Source organism: Camponotus floridanus, unplaced genomic scaffold, assembly GCF_003227725.1.
Source record: "Camponotus floridanus strain SB8 unplaced genomic scaffold, Cflo_v7.5 scaffold5, whole genome shotgun sequence".
In the NCBI taxonomy this organism is placed as follows: Eukaryota; Metazoa; Arthropoda; class Insecta; order Hymenoptera; family Formicidae; genus Camponotus; species Camponotus floridanus.
The window spans coordinates 323,282-341,830 of record NW_020229658.1 but is presented as its reverse complement, the minus strand read 5'-3'; the positions used below and the strand labels follow the sequence as shown (position 1 = coordinate 341,830).

Sequence of the window (18,549 nt, the reverse complement as noted above, 5' to 3'; positions counted from 1 at the left end):
TCCAAAATCTTGCATAAAAGAAAGAAGAAAAGGAAGAGAGAAGGCAGATTATAAAAAAGATGATCGCTAATGCAAAATAAGTAATCGTTTATCGAATTAATAATATTTATTTTTCTTTAACTTTCGATTAAATCAGATATTAAATTTATGCTTAACGACACATAAATGGATTTTTCTAGAGATTCTGTTTCTTACCTTGAGTTTCTGGAGATTGCAAAACAAGACTATTTTACAAGAATTTGAATATTCCTTGTATTCTTTTAACTTTTTCTTTATAACATTAATATAAAGTTTAGAGTAACGTATATTTCATGTTTGATTTCTTCTTAATTAAATTTCTGTAGCTAACAATCTGGGAAAACACGCGTTTGTTGATGTAGGAGAATTTAAATTATGCGACCCTTAAATTATGCTGCACGTTGCACGAAATGTTAGTAATATATGTGTTACGTGTTAGAATTTAATAAAATACGGAAAACGAAATGCGACCTAGCGACAGCGATCTTTGACTGGCACTTTTTCACAACCGCTAACACAAACGTAGTATAGCACTCTTTTATTCCTTCCTTTTCTTCTGATATCTGTTTCTTTGCAAATCTCTTTTTAGAATCTTGTGAATATAACAGCTGTAAAAAAAAGATTAAAGAAAGCACGTTTTTTTTATATCGATCAGGCAATTCTAAATCAAATATATCTTTACGTTGCATATTCTTTTTCGCGAGAAGGGCGAAGGGTGCGCGGTCTGTAATAACACAACACGCACTCCTTCTACTTTCTTCTATACAGCATGATAATAGGTTAAGATAATAGAAGGGGAGAAATAACTCGATCAAAGATCGTGCTACAATTGCCGTGCATGTATACCCGCTATTTCGTATCTCTATATCTATTATTGCAGGGTGCAATACGAATCTCGTTAATACAGTATAATCGTGAAAGTGACGGTTGACGAACGATGGCGACGAGAAACGCGAATAAATATCTGTCGATACGAATGGCGAGAATTTTAATGAAGACTATCGGTTTCTGGCCTGCCGAAACGAAAAAAGGAAAATTATTATTAAAGGGAACTTTGGTCTATACGTTATTTGCGTTTGCTTTAGCTCTATGGATAGAAGCAACTGAATTGTACTTGACTACAGGTGATTTTTACGTGAGTAAAAAAATCTTTTAATCTAATAAATTTTTCTAAAAAAAAAATAAATAAATTTTTCTAAAAATTCTTTTAATCTAATAAATTTTTCATTTTATTTTTTCTTTATTTAAACAATTGTTTAGTATGTCAGAAATTTTCATGCTTTACTTTATTTCATAGAATAATATATTTTTTTGTACCAGGAACCAGATATTAATAACAAAAATAAAATTATATGTTAGGCTCTTACGTACACTGCTTGCACTGCTACTCCAGTGGTCATAATTTTGTTGAAACTAAGCTTCTTTTTATATCATCGAGAAGAACTGCTGAGAATGCTGAAATATACGGAAGATAACTTTTGGTACGTTCAGTACGATGCATATGGCAGCAAGCTATTGGAAAAAATCGACAGAAAAGGAAAAATATTATTGTTCACGTTTACGTTCTTCACTCAAGGAGCAGTTTTCACGTATATGCTGGCGCCTTTAGTCGGTATTTTTAATTTACATTGTTTAATAGAGAACAAAATACTTAAAAAAAAACAAAATCTTTTATGTTCCAATAAGTTAAGTTCTCTCTATATTAAGCTATTTTTCTTCGTAGTATTCGCTTCGCGAACGAATTCATTTATCTCCTATGTTACATTTTTTTTATAGAGAATAGGGGGAAAAACGAAAGCGAGAGAATACTCATTTGTAATATCTGGGTCGGAATTCCGACAAACGTCTCGCCTAATTTTGAAATAATTTTTTTTTTCGAGGTAACCCAACGTATTCATGTCCTCGCTTATAGCATAGAGACATTAGAGTCAGAATTAATTTTCTAGAAATCGTTTTGTGACATTCGCGACTGTAGATTTGAGTGTACGTAATCCTTAATTAGATTTTAAAGAGAACGAAAATCATAGCCTTACAATTCTTTTTTCTCTAAACAGATTTAATTTTATAGGTCGTAGCGTTCATTCATTCGGGCCTGTGCTTTTGCTGCTTCGATAATCTCTTAGGTCTGATAAACATGCACACTGCTGGACAGTTCAACATACTTCAGCATCGCATAGAAACCATTCTACAGAAAGTCGAGCGAGGAGGTACCGTAGAATTGTTCAACAAGAAAGGAAAAGTATACGAAGTATACGAAGAAATTATAGAATGCATCACGATACATCATAAGTTAATCTGGTACAGTGAAGCAATGGAACGTCTTTTTATGTATACGACTCTCTTCCAGCTCCTGGTATCCTCCGTTTTGCTTTGCGTCTCGGGTTTGCAAATATTTCTAGTAAGTATATAAATAGCATATAAAGCATATAAAGTATATGTACGCTTATTGTGCAAAAGAAAAAGAAAGAGAAAGAAAAGAAAAGAGAGAGAGAGAGAGTGTGTGTGTGTGTTTGTAAAAAAAGGGCAGAGAAAAATAATAGATAAATAATAAAAAAAAATAATAAATCTCTATCTCTGTTGAAAAAGGGCCAAGGTACAATTGTCAGACGCATGATATTTATCGCCCATGCAATAGCATGCTTCTTCCAGCTGTTCGTGGTTACGGCGACGTCGAACGATTTGATAGAAGAGAGTCGCGCAATAGGAGACGCGGCATATAATGCCAATTGGCAAGTTTTATGCCACAATGATAACAAAGGTGTCAGAAATGCTATTCTGATGATCATGAAGCGATCCATGCGTCCTTGTTCCATATCTGCTGGTGGATTCTTCCCGGTATCCCTTGAAACATTTATGACGGTTAGTATAAAAATGTGCGATTATACAGGTACGTATATCTATAATTGACATATCTAATCCTGTTTTCAGGTGTTGAGCACCGCTGTATCTTATTTTACTCTGCTTCGCAATTTTGTCGGAAAATAACAGATAAGCCTTGAATATAGGAAATTTAAAATTTGATTATTATATTATTTATTATTTAAGTAATAAATTGTAAGAAAAAGTTTAAAAATACTTATAGCGAACGTTATGTCAAAATATTTAAGTTTTGATCAGAAATAATGGAGACTAGTGCATTATTTTAAATTTTAAACTGTACAATAAAACATATGTTTATACAATACATAAAATGTACATATGTATATTATACAGTTGGCTAACAGGATTGTCTAATTTTTCTGGCAAATAAAGCATGATATTTTTTCCAAAAGATATACTGTAAGAATTTTATTTTCCTTTACATATGAATATGTGAGTGTGTTTGTTTCTTGTACACTCATATATGTATATAAAAAAGCTGTTTATTATATAATCATAATTAATCACGTGAGTTTTATGCAAATATCGCTGCTTTATCGTTCTGTTTTACGTCGTAAGTGAACATCCAATTTGCTATGAGATTCGATGGCTCGACTGACGGCAAAGAGAGAAAGCTTAACAATGAGGAGATCGAAACTAATATATGCATCATCGATTGATCGCTTCGGCAAGGGAGACGCATTATGATGGTAGCTTGTCACTAGCACGTGGTAAGCTGGCGTCAATTTTCCTGCCTGTTAACATAATGGGCTTCCATTTACGTCGGGATAGCTCCGTCATTCGAATGTACTTAGGACTGAGGAGCAACGCATTGAGAAAATTACGAGATTTGACACATGAGGTAAGAAGTAGCGATCAGTAAGTGTTATAAGGATCTTTATAAAAAAAAATTGAATCGACTTTTATAGTAAACATCGAGGTTCTGAAGGAATGGCTGCTCTTGCGCGTCGCATTTGCTTTGAACGGGCTTCATTATTCTCGTTGAAAACCATATTGCATACAAATAACATTAATGTTCGCAAAAATCGTACATTCTTTCTTGATAGAAACAAGAATTTTTTAATTTATTTTGATAAAACGCACAATTTATTTTTGTATTTATTTCTGTATTTTACCATTTACCTCGAAATGAAAGCATATGTATGTATGTATTTATGCGTGCGGGAAAGCGAGAGAGATAGAAGGAGACTATTATTTAGCATTTCTTATTTAATTTTGATGAATAAAAGACGAAAGTTAAATAATTTTGTGTTCTAGTGTGATGCAATAATAGATTTGATTCATTTTATTGAAAGAAATTTTTGAAATATTATTTACGACCAAAATAGGTATTTGATTTTTGAAAAAATACAATAAACTACGTGGGAGGACTATGACCTATACATTTACATTCCATTATTCACGTTGCAAACATTCAATTACATTTTCGCACCTTTCTTCAATATAACTATCGTTTCCTCCTACGCCATATTGGCTTTCAAACACCCACGTAAAGCGATGCTGTACTGCATCAAAAGAAATCTTTTACATATTTTGTAGATAGAAAATCGATGAAGGAACAAAATAGACAAGGTTTTATCATTCAAATTCGCTGCTTAAATTTTCAAATCTCTTACGAAATTATTTAGACAATGAAATGATATACAAAATGCTATATAAAATGTGCTATTTTATTCAATTATAAATTAAATAAATGTTAATAACGAATAATTTTTGTATCAAAGTTTGTGTTACTAATTTTTTCAAATTAATTGCAAAAAAGGCATTGCAAATGGTTAAATTACATAAAAAGTAAAATAGCATTATATGAAAAATAATTGGGAAAATAAAACAAAAATATATCTGAAAAATAATCTGGATTAAATTGAATTTTTTGTTTCATAATATTTTTTTGAAACATTTGTCGATGTAAGAGATAATACTAAATCATTAAATATTAGGAATTTTTTACAATTTGGATATATATACATAAGTATGTAAAAAGATTTCCTATTTAAATTAATATTATTTAATATTATTAATATTATTTATTTATTATTAATATTATACATATATATGAAGGGATCAAAAAAGTGTAGTCGACCAAACTAGCCAGAAGGGCTAGTTTGGTCGACTACACTTTTTTGATCCCTTTATTTGACTAGCGATATCAAAATATATATGAAGATTTATATAATTTTTATTATATGAGAGGGCGAGAGAAAACAAAAAGAAAAAAAAATACAAAAATGTTTTATATATTGACATGCAAACTAAAAAGATATAATTATATTTTTTGTAAATGATTGACAAAATAAAAATTTTTGCAGGCTTCCCTTTAGTTAATAGAAAATTCAAATGTTGTTTCAATAATCTTCCTATTCCTTGTCTACATCACGGTATTACGACATATGCCAAAATTACGCGAAAAATTGTTTATCAAACAATAATTAATCAGTAAACATTATTAAAAGTATAATTACCTTTGCTATATTTTTACACAGCAACAATTGCAAATAGATATTCAGTTTATGATAGATCTCGATAACTCGTAGTCTAGTTACTGAAGCGGAAACAACTGAAGGAAGTAAACTGTGCATTGTTAAGCAAAGACCGACATCACACACATCACCTATTGATTGTCTTAGCAATCACGGGAAACAATAACAGGCTATAATCACATGCATCTTATAGTGCTACTTATCTCATAGTACGAGATAAGCGCGCACCAATTTTTCTGTCTGTAGAATAATGGGCTTCCATTTACCGGGATGTAGCTAGGTTATTCGGATGTACTTAGGGTCGCACCGGTGTAAGAAAATCACGAGTTTCGGCATGACACAAGGTAAAGAATACCGATCGGTGAGTATTACACGGGTCTTCATGAAAATGGTAGGCCTCTGGCACGTCAAGACACCGCGGGAACAGCTGCTCTTGCGCATTGCATTTGGCTATGCTGTCTGGCAGATTATCTTTGCCATTCTCGTCGAGGGCGTCGATCTCTATCATTGTATAGGCGATTTTTATGTAAGTAACACAGCGATCGTTTTTCGTATTTTTTTCCTAGATAGATAGAAGCAAAAATTAATTATATGTAAATTGTTTTACTTGTTTTTATATCTAATTTTATTTTTATTTCATTTATTCGATAGTTATTTTAAATCTTTCGTTACATATATTTAATCAATTTCACTTCTCTTGACACATGATGTAATTTGCGTAAACTGTCTCGCTTTTGTCGAGATTTATTTTTAAGTTCCTTAATTATAATGCTTTAAACGTTTGTTCATTTATATGCATACGCACTGTCAGAACATTAATATAGAAGCAACATACATCTATTTATAATTAAGTCTCGGCAATTTTATTACTCATAGGCTGTCACGTCCAATTTATGTACAACGTTGCTGCTAGTAATGATACTAGTGAAGTTGGGAAGCTTCATGTTCTATCACGATATGATAATGGATTTGATCCGTTTCGCTGAGAAGAACTTTTGGAATGTCACTTACAACGAAGTTGATACCCGAATTCTGGAAGGGTACGACAAATTAGGAATGATTATGGTCTATACTTTTACGTTGATCGTTTACATCGCGACATTTAATTACATCTGCGCACCTTTTTTCGGTATAGTTACGGTTTTCGCTTATGCCGCATTGACGTTATCTTTCAAATTCTCATATAAAGCGATGCTATACAGCAAAGGAGATTTCTTTTTTTTATAGATCATCAAGGACTAAATAAGACAGAGAAGATTTTACCATTCAAATTGTGGATCGATTTTCCATATCATTCACCGTATTACGAAATTACTTATGTTATACAGGTAACAGTGTATAAATTTTTTCAATTTATTTTATATAATATGTTATACATATATTGTATTTATTTCACAAAATATATAAAACTGAATCGAATTCTTTATATTTGTAAAATTTAATTTTCGGAGTTTTCTCTCATTTTAAATGTTCTTTAAGAAAAAATTTAATTTAATTTATCTTTTTATTTGACATATTAATTTTTATAATGATAACTGACGTAATTATTTCAAATATTTATACCTTTGTTATTTGCTCATTTATAATAAAATCGATTTTGAAAATTAATCGAGGCAGCGGATTTGACTGATAAGTCAAATCTACACAACTATTTCTATTTCTATTTATATATAATATCATGACCTAGTATAAATCAAACGATACAAGTTTTAATAATGCATTTATTTCATTAAATTAAAAATTGCTGCAAATGTTATCCTTTTTGTCGGAACTAAAGTAATTGTTAAATGAATTCAAGAAACGTAAATTGTTTGTTTACAAGTATGAAGTGAATAAAAATAATTGTGTGTGACAAAATCTGTTGAGCCGATTCTCGTTGTCAGATAAATGCATAAATATACATTTGAAAGATTTTTAAAATTTATTTTCTCAAAAATGAAGTTTTGTATGAAAAGATTTTATTCCATATTTTTGACTTGTATTTGTATCGAAGGAATAATTTTCATTTCTTTTCTGCGTATTATAATATCCGATACAATCCATACATATATGTATACACTATAAATACATATATAATGGCAATAATTCTTTAAGCAAAAGTTCTTATAAATATTATATGTAAATGTACACACATTAATTCCCATAATATTTATAATTAATTATAATAATCATATCAATATTATATATAACGAAGATGTAAATATTAATTAAATATATTCAACTATGCAAATGTCAATTTACATGTAAATGTCAAATTTTGATAGTTTACAAATGAGCACTTTCTCAATTATATTAGAATCCCATTAACTGTCATGTTGCAGTCACTTTCGACGATACATTCGGGTATATGTACTTGCTGCTTTGATAATTTCATAAGCACATTCAATATCCATACGGCCGCGCAATTGAAAATTTTGGCTCATAAAGTGGAAACAATCACCGAGGATTGCATCAATAACGTGATTGATCAGAAACATCTGTCTGAAACGGATATCGCGACGTTAACATTTAGAAATATGCAAGAATGTGTGCAACAGCATCACACCCTCATAAATTACGTGTATAACATGCAACGTGTGTTCACCGTTATATTACTAGGACAATTATTGCTCTCCAGTATAGTCATCTGTTTTGGTGGATTCCAACTTCTCGTAAGATTTCAAATGTTACAATTAATTCTTTTTTTGCCTCATAACTCGTTGTATATTTTACAATTAATTCTATTATATTTATACAGCAACGTGTTTTCGCGAAATATTAAATAAATATTTATTTTGCATTTTACATTAAGATTTAATGTCTTTTCAATTTTTATTAATTTGTTTCTCTCTTATAATTCATAAATCTAAAAATCTCACAATTATAATGTATCTAAGAATAGACGTATTTAATAATTTCTAAAATGATTCCAAGATGTATAGCAAGTGGAAAGCATCTCTATTTATTAACAGTTAAATGCATCTTATCAAGACTGCTAGAATTGAAAGCAAAATAATATGGAAAGTTTTCTTTTATTAAAAGTATTTTATTCTTTTAAAATATTTACAAACACTTTTTTCGCAGGCGGCGGAAGTAGCCATCAGAAAATGTATTTTTGCCTTCCACTTTGTGGGCGGTCTTATCCAATTACTTATTTATACATGGACGTGTAATGATATAATTGTGCAAAGTACAGCCATCTCCGATGCTGCTTATAACTCCAAGTGGTATCTTTTACCTAACAATGGCCCAGGAAACGCAGTGAGGAAAGGGTTAATTATAATCATGATTAGAGCACGTCGACCGTGTACATTAACTGCTGGAAGTTTCGCGGTTATGTCTTTGGACACTTTTACTGGGGTAAGTGCTGTAGGATGAACTTCCTTTTTTTCAGGATAAGAAGTTTATTTATTGTAAATATTAAGTAACGCCACACAATCTCTCTTTTTTCAATATAAATAGAATATTATATAAATCACACTTTATTCCTTTGCCTGATTGTAAAATAATCCATCAAAAATGATTATGAGATATGATTAAATTATTTTATATGCTAACAAATTAACAAATAGTTATGTCATGTAATATTGCATTATATGCAAATTTTATATATTTTATCAATTATTTAACCAATATTTTATATTTTTTATACTGCTGCTTAGATATTTTTTGCATTATTTTCTTAAAAATTGAAAGAATATTATAATAAATTTTCTACAAGATTCAATACATATAAAGATGTTTAATATATTTACATTTATTCTTGCTTTGATTTTCGCTTAAGTTATATGCGATAATATAAAATTAATTATTAATTATTAATTATATATGCAACAGATATTAAGCACTGCAATGTCGTATTTTACATTGTTACGACAAATGAGCGAAGAAAATATATAGATTTAAAATTTAAAATTATAGAAGAAATTACTAGCATCAAATTAAAAAAAAATATATCCAGATATCATCATTACATTTGGTCCATATGGTGTACATGATTAAACAAATTTTAAAATCAAGAAAGCACTTTTTGTGCGTTGTTAGATATATTCTCGTATCGGTAAGTTAGTAATTATACGAGGGATTTCTTTATAACGATAATTTTTCTTTTATTTCAAATTTGCATAAATTACGTATTTTTTAGAGTAGTGATTTTGCATATAACTATTGTGAATCAATATGTTTGTATAGTGTGTAGACAAATTTTTAAAAAATGACAAAATTATTTTTCAAAATTGAGCAACAATAATAAAATAATTTATGAAAATAATGACGAATATACGTAGAGAGAAAAATGAGCTGTCTCATTTTCAAGATCATAAGGACTCGTCGCTCTTTTTTCTTCTTGTGATGTTTATCGGAATATGTTCTAAAATCATTTATTCTTAAGTATTCTTAAAAGATGATTACTATTATTATTTCTTCCGCCTTCAATTTGTTCAAAAATATTGATAAAATATGTATAATTTTTGTGTATCTCTTTTAGTCTAATCCTTTGGATCTGTCCGGCATGAATGGCTCTATCAATAGCTGCAACTGATATTCATATTAATGTTACGAAAATTTGTTGAGGAAATATTTTACGTACCTCGACATATATATATTTTTTCTTAAGTTATAAATTAATTGTCTCTTAAAAATATTACATCGATACTCTTAAATTGTTATTTCTTTTCCGCGATAATAATTGATTATCTCACTATGCCTACTTCATGAATAATTATCATCGCGAAGATCGCGTATAGTTTACTAATTAAACAATAGTAAAAAAGTTAAATATATTTGTTTATAATTTCGTTTTTGCTACGTTGATGGAAGTTCTTCATTCCTTTTAGAATATATTAAAAAGATTCTTTTATAATTAAATTTTACACAACATATAACTATTAATATTTATAATATTTAATATTTAGAAATAAATTAGACTATTTTATACATTTTATTTTTAACAGTAGTCGTTGTGATAAAATCACGACGTGATAGTGGCGATGGCATGTAATTTGATAAATTTACTTAAGGAAATGCGGAATATTTGATCGCGATACGTATAATTTTTATAATATAATAATCGATGCTCTCAATAGATACGTGCGCGATATAATTATTATTACATAAATTATAGAAAATCGAAAATATTTCGACAAACACTTGACATTTTGAGGTCTGTACTGTTTGTGAATATGCAATTCGTCGACCGATTTACTTGCAAATTTTTATAAGATAAATCGCGATTTGAAATTCGCGATGAAACGGGACGAATAAATAAATCGATAATATTCAGAATATTCAATTGCAGATACGCGAGTGACATACCGGATAATCTGATAAAAAGAGGAGCGATCTTAAAAATGGAGAACAATTAACATCTTGTTTCTACATCAGATTTCGCAAGATCAATCTGCGAAGTAAAGTTAAGTGATCCATTGAACGTCGGGAACTTCACTGCAGGAGGGAACGAATCCTAGATCTTCCGGACTATTCCCGAGCAATGATTTCAGTAATAAATTCACGAAATTGATATGCACGTCAGAAAATATGTTCTACCATTACTAAGAAATATATTTCTTTATTGAAAATTAAATGGATATAACCTTTGTTATTGAAACGTGATTACGAACGATTATATTTATAAATAATAAAATACATGCACATTATTGGAGTTTGTGTTAAATGTGCGAACACAATAATTTGGGGTACCGTTCGCGCGTGCGAGACGAATCGAACCTGATATCGGCAAGATTTAAAAAATTTCAAATCGAATAGTGTGCAAAATAAAATAAATGAAATAATTTTAAATAATTAATTCTGGATTAATTTCTTTAGATTCTTATTCTTATGACGTTTAAACTAATAATTTTTTTTCTTTTAATCAATATCTTACTAATATAGGGATATGTCTCTAAATTTTTAAGTATTCGCACATTTTATGTAACATTCCTGTATAATTTCGTGTATATATAATATATCTTATTAATTATCCTGTATATATAATATATCTTATTAACAACAATTATAAAAATATTTTGGATACGTTAATTTGTGCATGTATTAATCTACTATTAAATTTTTTGGCATTATATAAACAATAATAATGCCAATCCTAATAATGATAGAACATTTTTAATGAAAAAAAGGACATATTTATCCCATCTAAATATATATTATTTAAATTAATTCGACGTAAAGAAGCATATCGTCGTTGAATTACTTCCGAAATCATTGCTTTCGGAAATTGTTAGGAAAATCTGGGATTAATTCCAATCTTACAATAAAAATTCCCAATTTTTAACAGAGCACCGAAGCACTAGACGTCGCAAATAGATCTCACAAGAACCGGTGAGAAATAATTCTCCATGATGAAAATCGTTTCGACTCCTCGACGGTATAAACCACGCAACTTTCATTAACGTTTATTTAATGGAAGGAACAATGATAATTCTTTTATTAAAACGACAATCTTGTCTAAAAACGCGAAAAAAACGCGAAAAAAACGCGAGAAAAACACGGTGTTTTCGCAACGGTAATTGATTAATTTATTTATGAATATTTTCCGAAAAAATTTAAAAAAAAATTTTTTTTATTTATGAATATTTACGAAAAAAATTCATAAATACAAGTATAACTGAAAAAACAAATTATTAAATTCATAATAATTAACTCGTGATTCTATAATATCGAAGGTGATCGTTAAATTTTACGAAGCTAATATTTAATCGCTGACTTATCACATCGAATTTTCACTCTCTTATTCGACATTTCTTTATATTTAAATTAGTAATATTTAAGAATATTATCTGACGAGAGGGACAGCAATAAAATTATTCTGTTAAAATGATAATCTTGTATAAGGACGCGAAGAGAACGCGGAAAAAACATAGTATTTTCGCAATCATAATTTAATAATATATTTTAAGAATATTCAGTCCCGTGCTATATGGAATTCATAAATAAATAAAGCTAATGGAAAGCATACCTATCATTATAGTTAAATTTTAGTTTTAACTAAAATTATTCGACATTTGAGGAACCTATCTCTAATCATCACCTTGCGTAATCACGTATATATCTTAGTCACTTGCCCTAACTGCGTGCCCTAACCGCGTATTCTAACTGTACTCTTCAGGCCAGTTAAACCTATCTTTCATTGATCCTGGCCTGTTGATCCTGATTTACGCTCATTTAGTAACGATCGTTCGATTTCACGATCGTTCATTAAATATTGAATATAACTTTATTTTAACTGAAATAAAGCCAAATTACTACAAATTTCTATAAATTATATTTTCTAATAAAATATAAAATTAATGTGTGTACTTATCATATTACAAATTATTTAATTAATTAATCATTTGGCTTTATATTAAGTTAAAGTAAAGTTTAAAAACAATATCTATAAACAAATTCTACGATGGATGAGCAATTAGAAGATAAGTGCGTATTATAAGAATAAATTAGCATCAAAAGTTGATAAAATTGATAATTGTTAATGCGTGTCCTTTATTTAATAAATTAGACAAAGTCTTTAGAAAAAAATCTTTTTTTGATTTCTTCTTTTTTAATTAAAATTTTAATAAATTTTCGCAATAGATGCAAAGCATAAGTTCGAAAGAACTTATTAAAATTATTTAATTTAATTTAATTTAATTATTTAATTTAATTTATTTAATTTAATTTAATCCATCCTAGCTCATCCATTTTAAGGTAACGGATTTATCTACAATCTACAATCTACATCTACATCTACGTCTGCAATTTTTACGAATCCGTTACCTTAAAGTTAAATAAAAGTTTTTTCACTCACCGGCACTGATGCGCAACAGCGGAGTTGTTATCGAAGCTAGTTGTCTGTAACATACAAATATAAAATTCATTTATAATAATGCTCACAAAATGCAATTAATATTTAAAAAAATTTTTATCGCGCGGAATTTTATATCTGATGTGTAAAATAATAAGCAGATAAACACGTATGGAAAACTTTTATACATTTTTGGAACTGTTTTTTAAATAGAAAATTTTATATTTGACTTTTATAAAAATCTTTCTCTTTAATTCATTTAAATAATAAGATCGAATTATTGTTCGTTTATAACAAATTAACGATTTATAACAATTAATATATAAATAATAGATTCAAATTTTCTTGAAGATCGCCAGTAAATACATAAATAAAAGAAGTAGTTAAAATCGATCAACATTGGCAATATTTATTGAGGTAAAAAATCACAATCAGGACGTTTCGACCATAGGTTTTGGTCCTTTTCGAGTGAAAGTAATTAAATTAACAGTTCTATCGTGAGAAAAAAGAAATCACTTCGTCAAAATTATCATGTCACTGTCTTCATGAACACACAGAGAAAGACTCCCAAAACCTATGGTCGAAATGTCGTGATTGTGATTTTTTACCTCAATAAATATTGTCAGTGTTGATCGATTTTAACTACTTCTTTTATATAAATAATAGATATTCACCATCAGGTTGCTCCGCCGATGCAAGATGCCTCTCCCAGGCCTCCTCCTCCTCTCACGTTGTTGACGCACGATACTTTTAACGACACTCCCGCACTCGCGAGCGATATTTTTATATCGCTATTTTCGTTATTTTACTGAACGGCACTCCCGCACTTTCGATGCGATTAGAAATTTTATATTTGATCGCGCGATGTATATACTTAATATGTATATAACTTTAACGGCACTCCCAGTTTCGGTACGAGCGAAAATCCCATTTCACTTACGAGAATCCACTTCGAGTCAATCAAGGTCGGGAATGCAATGATACAACAAGAAGCAAGAATTAAGCCCAAACCGGAAAGAAGACGAAACGATTGACGGAAATAGAGGAAAATGAAGTTCACCAACTCTTTTTTGCGCATAATTATCCTATCTCGTATCGAACCTGGATCCGCTAAGCACGATTTCAGGTGCTCCGCGCGGACATATTATGCCTCCCGTGGTTGCTATATGCTACACCAGGCTGATAGATGGCAAAAGAAGAGGATACCCACATTTTTTACATGCTTACATTTAGCAATTTAGAAAATGGGGAGGCATAATAGGCAACCCCTTTTACCGAGCGAAAATCATGTCTAGGGGAATCCACTCGACTCCTCGACAGGGTTAACACACGCAGTGCGTGTGGCTATAGACGAGCAAAGAGAAGGGACCCATTGACGATCATTCCGAGCAATCGATCGAGTTCTAACTAATTCGAGCCGAATTACTTGACGAAGCACGAAGCAAGAGTATACGTTGCAGAGCAACGTGTGCAAACTCGAATATCCCAGTTAATTGGCATCGGAAGTAGAGACTCGTGACAATAAATGAAATTGGGATTTTATATGAAAAAGTCCAAAAGTTCCGCGAAAACGCGACGACGCGAGAATATTACAACGCGAAAACGCGACGCGTTGACGAAACGCTTGCCATCCGCGACACGTTGACGGCATCGACGACGCGAAAGAGTACTTAGCTTCCCATTCAGGCATCTTAAGATTTATCCTAAATTGAAAAATTTAAGATAAACCTCAAGGCACCTTCCAAGTACTAAGCTCTCCCACCGCGACAAGGTGTACCCCATGGGAGAGTTATATTATATTATACATAATTTTATATATAATATAATATATAATTAATTTTATAATATACTATATAAATTTTAATTCGCAAATATAAACGATAAATAAAAATATAAAAGATAAGAGAAAATATATTATATAAAGCAATGTTCAAAATAATTGTTAGAGAAAGAATTTGATAATATATGGAACGTCTCACATCACTACCTCACTGCTCGAGAACCACTGAGCGAATGATCGTAAGTCAAAAACATTACATTACGTGGTACTGTTTATATCGTCAAGGTTGACTATGTAGAGAGAGAATTTGATAATATATGAAACGTCATTACTTTATTGTTCAAGGTTACTGTGATCGTAAGTCATAAAACGTCGTTGAAATATTCTATGAGTGATTGCCCATTTCTACCAACGCCGCTTAACTTTAATCTTAGCTTAATTCATTCTTTGTCTCTTTCTAACAGTTAAAAGGAGTGTGTTAAAGAGTGTGTTAAGCTAAGATTAAAGTTAAGCGGCGTTGGTAGAAACGGGCCTAAGAAAATTTAAAGCATTGGTCGAAATTTATTTAATTCCAATAAGTATCGTTAGAGAAATTATTATAATAAGCAATAATTGAAAGATCATAATAAAATTAATTTCTTTATCCCCTTTTATATTCCCTTTTTCAATTTTTATTCGCAGTAATTAATGATTGCGATTCGATAAAGATTTATCGTTGCGATACATTTTCATGACGTTTATCATAAGTTAATTTACTTTAAAAAGGTTCGTCATCGAAATATTTTACGTACTTTAACATATATATACATGGAATATAATATATTAAAGTATATACAAGTATTTTAAATTATATAGTTTTTTTAATTATATGATTATATATTTATTTATATATTTAATCCAAATATATTTTGATTGTATTTCAATAAAAAAAGATCCATTTAATTTTCACTAAAGGAATATATTTCTTAATCATGGAAGAACATGTTTTCTGATGAACATATCAATTTCGTTGATTTATTACTGAAATCATTGCTCGGGAATAGTCCGGAAGATCTAGGATTCGTTCCCTCCTGCAGTGAAGTTCCCGACGTTCAATGGATCACTTAACTTTACTTCGCAGATTGATCTTGCGAAATCTGATGTAGAAACAAGATGTTAATTGTTCTCCATTTTTAAGATCGCTCCTCTTTTTATTAGATTATCCGGTATGTCACTCGCGTATCTGCAATTGAATATTCTGAATATTATCGATTTATTTATTCGTCCCGTTTCATCGCGAATTTCAAATCGCGATTTATCTTATAAAAATTTGCAAGTAAATCGGTCGACGAATTGCATATTCACAAACATTACAGACCTCAAAATGTCAAGTGTTTGTCAAAATATTTTCGATTGTCTATAATTTACGTGATAATAATTATATCGCGCACGTGTCTATTGAGAGCTTCGATTATTATTATAAAAAATATATGTATCGCGATCAGATATTCCGCATATTATCGACTTATTTATTCCCCGCGTTTTTTCGGGAATTTTGAATCGCGATTTATCTTATAATTCAGTATTTTATTCTCAATCGTGAAATTCATATAAAGTCGCGTATTAATTGCAAATAAATCGGACAGTGAATTTTATGTTCATAAACAAAACGAATCATAAATGTTAGCCAAAATATCTTCGTCTGTCATCATTTGTGTGATAATAATTATATCGCACGCGAATCTATTGATAGTTTCGATTATCATATTATAAAAATTATGCGTATCTCGCAAGCGAATATTCCGATTAATGTCGATTTATTTATTCGTCGCGTTTTTTCGCGAATTTTAAATCGCGACTTATTTAGTAATTTAATTATTGATTTCAAAGTTTATTCTATCTTTTCATTTTGAATATTTCCTTTGAAAATCTATACAAAATGCGCCAGTAATGCAAATACTTTCTTTTTTACAATCGAAGAAACGATCAATAATTTTATTAATGATTCTTTTGATCACGATTATTTACGTTATATAAAACTTATTAAATTCTATTATTACATATCTATTATTAATAATAAATGTCGCGTAATTAATCTTTACTGATCAGTCTCGTCTGGACTATATAAAAATTTTTAGTAAATTTTATATTATACGTATATTTTGGACATTTTCGTGTAATAACTTATTCCATGTGATAAATTATTTTGTATTAAATTTCGAATTATATTTTATATTAAATTTATATTATATTTTGTCATATATTTTATAATATGTATTTAGCATAAAATATTATGCATAAAAATATTATATTAAGCATAAAAATATTTTGTTGGTATGAAAATTATAATAAAAATATATAAAAATAATGTTAGCTATATTAAAGTGGAACATATGAATTCTTTATATTTTATATAAAGGAAAAGTTAAAAATTATTAAAATATTTTGCAACGTCTATATTTTTCGAGTCTTAATTATAAAAAACTTCAAAAAAATCAGTGATTAATTTGACAAATTCTATACATGTATTAATAATTAAATTTTTAAATAATTAAAAAAATGATTGATAAATATCAAACATCAGTTTAGCTGCTAATTAAAAAGATTTATAGAAATACTGTTAAAAATGTTTTTATCCCACAGCAGGCATTTTGTGTTTTGTAAATAAAAAGATATAAATATGACACTGAACATAGAAAAATATTTTATCTTTGAATATTACAGTATCTTTCGCGATTGAATAATGTATTTACTATCAATTTACACACATAAGTGTCTTGTTATACAGCACTGATGCTACCGGCATTTCGTGCACATAGTACGGAATAAAATCAGAAATTATGCACATTATATATTACCCTCTGAGAACATTCATGGACATTGGCTTTGTAGTTCATGTCTACGTTTTCAATGTCTATAGAGGAAGTATCGCTTTCAAGGATCACCTGGAAAGCAGGCCATGACACCTGTCAGTCTTCTCTTTGTTTATACACTCGCGTTACCGACATTTCATACACATAGCATGGAATACAACCAGAAATTTTATGTCCACAGAGAGCGTATCACTTTCAGGTATCATCTAAAAACGGATCATGACGTCTCTCATTTTTCTCTCTATAATAAATAAAAAATTATCGAAGAAATTATGTAAATAATTACATGAAATAACGAGTTATTTCATAAAGAAGAATTCAAATTTTTTAATATTAACTCTTGTGATTTTCAATAGATTACTTTTCGACGTATGATATAAGAGATGAAATACCATACATTGACAATGAGTACGAATTTAAAAGTAAGCCATTAGTCGGTAACTATTCACGTCTTCGTTCCAAGTTTTCAACAGATGAGAATTTGACAGGATTTATGATATTGTTATAGTGAAAAATTCGAAAATGACAAAATAAATATCATTTTTACATTAATTTGTTAATGTCTATTAAAAAACTTATCATCATTATAATAATAATTTAATTTCTCATTTTGTGCTTATAAGCATCGCTTTTATTTACTTTTATTAATATGTTATGTTGTATTTATAAAGAATCTAGAATACACAGAGATTTGAAAAAAAATGATTAAAAAAATTATATGATTATTTCAGATACAAGCTTAAATATATAAAGAGTTTTTTT

General features: G+C 29.3%; 1 protein-coding gene across 1 annotated transcript; it reads left to right on the top strand.

Annotated features, from left to right (window-relative positions):
- The first annotated feature begins 863 nt into the window (after nucleotides 1–863).
- LOC105254057 lies at nucleotides 864–18,308 on the top strand. The gene is made up of 13 exons (XM_025412279.1): nucleotides 864–1,153; nucleotides 1,378–1,630; nucleotides 1,795–1,898; nucleotides 2,087–2,416; nucleotides 2,605–2,877; nucleotides 2,947–3,001; nucleotides 5,678–5,904; nucleotides 6,255–6,507; nucleotides 6,606–6,706; nucleotides 7,700–8,029; nucleotides 8,442–8,717; nucleotides 9,319–9,417; nucleotides 18,144–18,308. Exons 1-13 carry the CDS (start codon nucleotides 956–958, stop codon nucleotides 18,165–18,167), a joined length of 2,523 nt encoding a protein of 840 aa, XP_025268064.1. The 5' UTR covers nucleotides 864–955; the 3' UTR covers nucleotides 18,168–18,308.
- Nucleotides 18,309–18,549: the final 241 nt, after the last annotated feature.